The sequence below is a fragment of the Mus pahari genome, chromosome 4, assembly GCF_900095145.1.
Source record: "Mus pahari chromosome 4, PAHARI_EIJ_v1.1, whole genome shotgun sequence".
Taxonomy (NCBI): domain Eukaryota; kingdom Metazoa; phylum Chordata; class Mammalia; order Rodentia; family Muridae; genus Mus; species Mus pahari.
Genome location: NC_034593.1, coordinates 119,264,392 through 119,269,658, shown reverse-complemented (window position 1 = coordinate 119,269,658; position 5,267 = coordinate 119,264,392). Strand labels below are relative to the sequence as shown.

Here is a 5,267-nt window from a genome sequence, read left to right as displayed (position 1 = left end):
CATGAAGCAGAGTGGCATTTGCAAGGACCATCTGATGTATGCGGATGCTCGAGGCCACAGACGGAGGGACGGTGGTCTCCGCTAGCTGGAACCTGAAGAAGGTGGTAAGCGTAGCCTGGATGGCAGATGCCTGCAATTGTCAAGAAAAGTCAGGTCACCCACAGTGTACCTTTGGACTATGTCAAGCTCCCCAAATAAACACCACAACCACACAGACCTTGCCTTGTGAGGTGTACAGGTTGGGCAAGCCAGACCTGGGGAACCTTGTTAAACAGCATTGACTGAAGAAGAAAACGATGATGCTGGAGAGATGGCCTTGTGGCTAGGAGCACTGGCTGCTCTAACAGAGGACCAGGGATTGGTTCCTTGCACCAACATGGTGGCTCACAACCCTCTGTAACTCTAGTTCCTAGCACTCTGATTCCCTGTTCTGACTTTCAAGGGCACCAGGCGTACACACATGCATACATACATGCATGCATACATATGTATTTACATGCATGCAAACACTTATATCAGGACACATAAAATAGTAATAGACCCTTAAAGGCCAGTGACAACAATAACTAGACCAGCTTGTGGGCCTTTCTACTCAGTTACCTCATCTGCTCTTTTTGTCATGGAGAACACATCACAGCATAAACTATAACTCAGCAATGCCACTGACGCCAGATTCTGTGAGAAAGGTAGAAAAATGTCTGCTCCATTAATTCTTCCATGACTGCAAAGAGACACTGGAGATGACGTGGGGCCACATCTGCAATTCATGTGTGCTGGTCTCTTTCCCATCTGGCACGTGTGTCTTCTGCCCACATCTCCCACACATCTAATACAGAGATAAATTGATTTCGCTATTAACATCTCAATCTAGATTCAGCAAAATATTTCATCTGTAACCTCAGCGTTGGGGAGGTGGAGGCAGGAGGATCGTGAGTTTGAGGCCAACTTGGGAGCACCTAGTAAGTGCCCGCCTAAAAGAATAATACGCTGTGGGCCAGCAGACAGCTCGGTGTGTAAATGCTGCCAAGCCTGGTGACCAGAATTTAATACCCCGGGTCCATACTGGCCTCCCCACAGACCTGTGGCACTCACAGCCATGCAAACACATGTGAAATAAACATTTACAAGACACACAGATGTTGAGATTTAGTGAATGCACCCACCAGTGTGGGTGACTAATATACAGGCGCCAACTCCCCTTTGTCAAAATGCCAGTCTGTTCTTGAGTTCAACACAGGCTGGCTCAGGGCCCCTTAATGCTGCCTGACCAGGACTGCACACCAGTGTTTTACGGCCACCATCGTACAGTGGGGACATTTTTACAATGAACTGAAACATTTTCTAACAAATTATATTTCAAGGGGAAGTCCATTTTACACACTGTTACTGGGGGTTGGTCACCGCTCTGGGCTCTAAGTCTGAGATTACGGGCGTGTGTCAACCTGCCTGGCTGATTACATAGTATACCCTCACTGTGATCCACAGACATGGTAATGAGTGTGTAGCATCATTTCTTCCATAAAGACAAACAAGTAACCCTTGGGTTTTTTGAGCATATAAATTAAAGTTCCTTATTGCTATTGTGTATCATTGTCCGCATGGTTATCCTTCTTCATCTCTCTGAGGATGATGATGTTTGTTCTTTAAGCAGCAGCTTAAGTTTAAAACAGCAGCTTCCAGGATACCCGAGAAACTCAATGGCATCTTTATCATACTCTACAGGAATTTAGGATCTCGTTCTAGTACTACTTAGATGTCCAGCTACTCACAGCTCCTACTTGGAAGCAGTTCAGGCTCATGCGTGGGGGTAGCCAGAGGCAGCTCTTAAAACCTCCTGGAGCCTGGAATAGTGGTGTCCCCTGGAGGTCCCAAGTTTACCTACCACTCACTAATGTCATATTAACTCTTTTGCATGAAGACTTTTCCTGTGCTGTAGGAGGTTTGCTATACTCTTGCTGCCGTGCTGTGAAGTTTGCATTTCCCCCTCCTGTTGGGATTACCTGTTTGTTATCTTACTCCTGAAGGCGAGCCACACAGATGTCTTCTTAGTGCTGCTCAGCAGAGCTTTCTACATTGTTGCAGCCTTAGACCCAAGCGGTGAGACCCGAGCTGACAGTCATAGTCATGACACAGTTGGAAGGTCCCTCCCAACTGGACAGGTATGGCCGGTAACCCTGACAACCAAACCAACCGAAACAGGAGGGAAACGCCCATCTCCAAGGATGGCTGTGCCAACTGTGACTTCAGGCAAGGCAAGGCTCCCAGAAAGGCTGGGCTCTGTGTAAAGATCAAACACAAGTGGCCAGAAGGATCTGTCAAGCCACAGGCAACTTCTGTAATCTGTCTCCGGGAGCAGGAAGATACAAGACTCCACTTCCCTAGGACAAATGCCTCCAGAAAGCAGGTTGGCACAATGACTGCAAATGAGCCTTACCCTGAGCTGTATCTTTGATGAACATATTTCCCAGACTCGGAAGAGATTCCATCTTCCTCCCCCCAGAAAAGTAGTCTGCCATGTTTTGCTTTTGTAGCTAACTCCCCAACTGATCACCACGGCAGTCAGACGGAGCGCCTTGAACCACGGATGTTAAGGAGATGATCCCTGAATGGAGGGCTGGATATTAAATCTTTAGAACAAGTAGGACCCCGGAACATAATATGTTTTTTTCCCCTGGTTCAAGTTTAGGATTGAATGAAGAGGAATTGGAAAGGTTCCAGAGGATAGTAATGAAAATGATTAAAGGCCTCATGATGAAAGCCGCCAGGACTCGGGCTTACTTAGCCCGGAGAAGAGAAATTTGAGGGGTGATTTAGTGGCAATCTTCAAGTGCAGCACGCGGAGGTTTATTACAAGCATGGGAGCCAGCTGTTGCCCAGCTGTACGCATGGTTGAATCTGGTGAGGGATTTCAGTTAGTCAGTGACACCAGACTCTAGCGTCAAAGGCCTTGAGAGACCCACGTTTCTGCTAAATCAGATAGCAACGTGTCCTAGTCTAAGAAGGGGTTACGGGGAGGGGGGTGATGGGCTGTCCCTTAACACTGAGAAAGTCTCAACTCTGAGGAGCTGGACCAGGCGGATGACCTCGTTCACCACTTGGGCTCCCGGGTTTTGGGGAGCTCAGGTTGAGATCCACTGAGCTCTGAAGAGGGAAGGCATTACGTGCACTGCTGCTGAGCCTCTCCACACCAGCGCCGAGCCCGAGTGGAGCCTGTGACATGCGGGGAGAAAGCCACTACTGCATGGCTCCAGTGTCTCCCTTCTGACCGTGCTTCACATCTGTGCCTGGCACAGGAGAGGGGCTGCTGGAGTCTGCAGACCTGGGAGGCACGGGGTTTGCCCTGTGTGCTCACAAGGCCGCTCTGACAGGGGCTGCTCCTGGGCCCCACAGAGTCCTGGCCTCGGGTTCAGTTCACCACCGACTCGCAATTATGAGCAACTTTATTCTTAATAAAATGACACTTTTAAAAAAATGTTTTATTACAAAGCTTCTTTTTAAAAAATGCTCAGCACGTTAACTCAAACTGGAATGACAAACGTTAAGATGACAAGTTTGGGGCAGAGGCTGTGCCTTGCTATTTAAAAAAAAAAAAATAACAGGTACATCAATGCTCATTTTAACAACTGGCATAAATTCCCACTAATCGGCTAATAAAAACAGATACAAACACAGAACATTTAAAGAAAGAACAATTCAAGTGCTGGGCTTTTTACAGGAGTGAAAAGAAAGAAATAAAAAAAATCAACTGCAAACGGGTTCGCTCAAAGGAGATCTTAAGATTTGTTTTAAAAAAAAAAAAAAAAAATCAGAAAACTAAGTGAGACGGGCTGCCAAAGGTGACCACCAACAGGAGTGGGTTTGGCTATCTGTTTAGCTTTATCAGACACCTCACAGGGCAGAAGCCACTGTGTATCACAGAGAAGCCATGTACTGGACAAGATCTCTCAGGACAAAGCAAAAAAAAGAAAAGAAAAAAGAACAAAAAAGTGAAAGGCTTCTTTTCATCTTGTTTTTATTTCAAACTCTTCCAGACCTATGAATTTCACTTAAAAGCTCAGAGCTAGCAAAACTATACAAGGAAAAAAATTAAAAAAAAAAAAGTAAATTTAAAAATTCCAAGTTAAAAAAAAAGAAGAAGAAGCAAACACAAACTTGATCCTTTTGTACTGTTAAATAAAAATTTGAAGAGAGAGGAAAATGAAGACAGGAACGAGAGGAGTCTTCCACAATTCTCACGCCAGGATACCCACTCTGGTCGCTGGCTCTAGTTGCACGTGACAAGGCAAGCACAGCCAAGGTCCTGTCTGTCCTTGTGGAAGGGTGACAGGTCGGCGCAGAAGATGCTAGAGAAGCACATGGAGACCGGAGGCAGTGCTGCTCAGTGGGCAGGGCCTGCTAACCTTCTCATGGGCTTTAATTTTTTTTTTTCTTTTTCTGAAACAACCGTTTTCAGCTTTCTTTTTGGAAGTCGGCGCTTGCAGTAGACAGAAGGAAGGGCTGGTTAGTGACTGTGTCTGTGGGTCAGCGCTAGCAGTGACCTCGGGGCAAGGTTGCTGTCAGTGTTCCTTGGGGTCAGCCGGGCAAGCTGTGGAGACAGTCTGGGGTTTCAACAAGCTTCCATCTCCAGAAGAGGGCCTGGGGTCGCTGCCTTGGCTTTGCACGTTGGGAATGAGCTTCTCTTACCACCTCGAGAGGGAACAAATGAGATGCCATTAGTGTGAAGCTGCCAGAGACAGGCCTCTAAAAGACTGCACCTTCTACTAACAGGCAGCAATGTCTGACCTAGACATTTACCTTATCCACTTCCTTATGTGCATGTTGGCTACAATGGATTGCCGGGTACCAACCAAAAAAATCCTCAAATGTACCCCAGGATAGGTGCTTTTCCCTTGGCTTTGTATATGTATGCATAGAGTTATGACGTGCATTGAAAGAGTTGGGTCTTAGTCAAACAAACAAAACCATGATTGAAAAAAAAATGAATAGAAAGAGCCAGACAGGAACTGGAGAGGTGAGCAGAAGCCGGGTCAGGAGAGGGCCTGAAGGACTACTGCTGGTTTTAGTTCACTGCAGAGAGCTATGGCAGGATTCTACACAGGACCAGAATATTCTAAACACAAATAAAATAAAATAAAAACTGAGAAAAAAAAAAAAAAGCCAGGCGTGGTGGCACACGCTTTTAATCCCAACACTTGGGAGGCAGAGGCAGGCAGATTTCTGAGTTCGAGGCCAGCCTGGTCTACAAAGTGAGTTCCAGGACAGCCAGG

The 5,267-nt window shown here is 46.5% G+C and overlaps 1 protein-coding gene across 4 annotated transcripts in view; it reads right to left on the bottom strand.

Moving 5' to 3' along the window:
• Positions 1–3,796: 3,796 nt before the first annotated feature.
• Lef1 (lymphoid enhancer binding factor 1) overlaps positions 3,797–5,267 on the bottom strand; it is a 112,904-nt gene continuing 111,433 nt past the window's right edge. For 2 of the 4 annotated variants that reach the window (XM_021195607.1, XM_021195608.1), the window contains one exon: positions 3,797–4,686. Coding sequence is in view for 2 of the 4 variants with exons in the window: in XM_021195608.1 (XP_021051267.1) it covers positions 4,607–4,686 (80 nt within the window). In the remaining 2 variants the exon portion in view is untranslated. The remainder of the gene's footprint in view (positions 4,687–5,267) is intronic. The other 2 variants (XM_029537794.1, XM_021195609.2) reach the window with 1 other exon arrangement.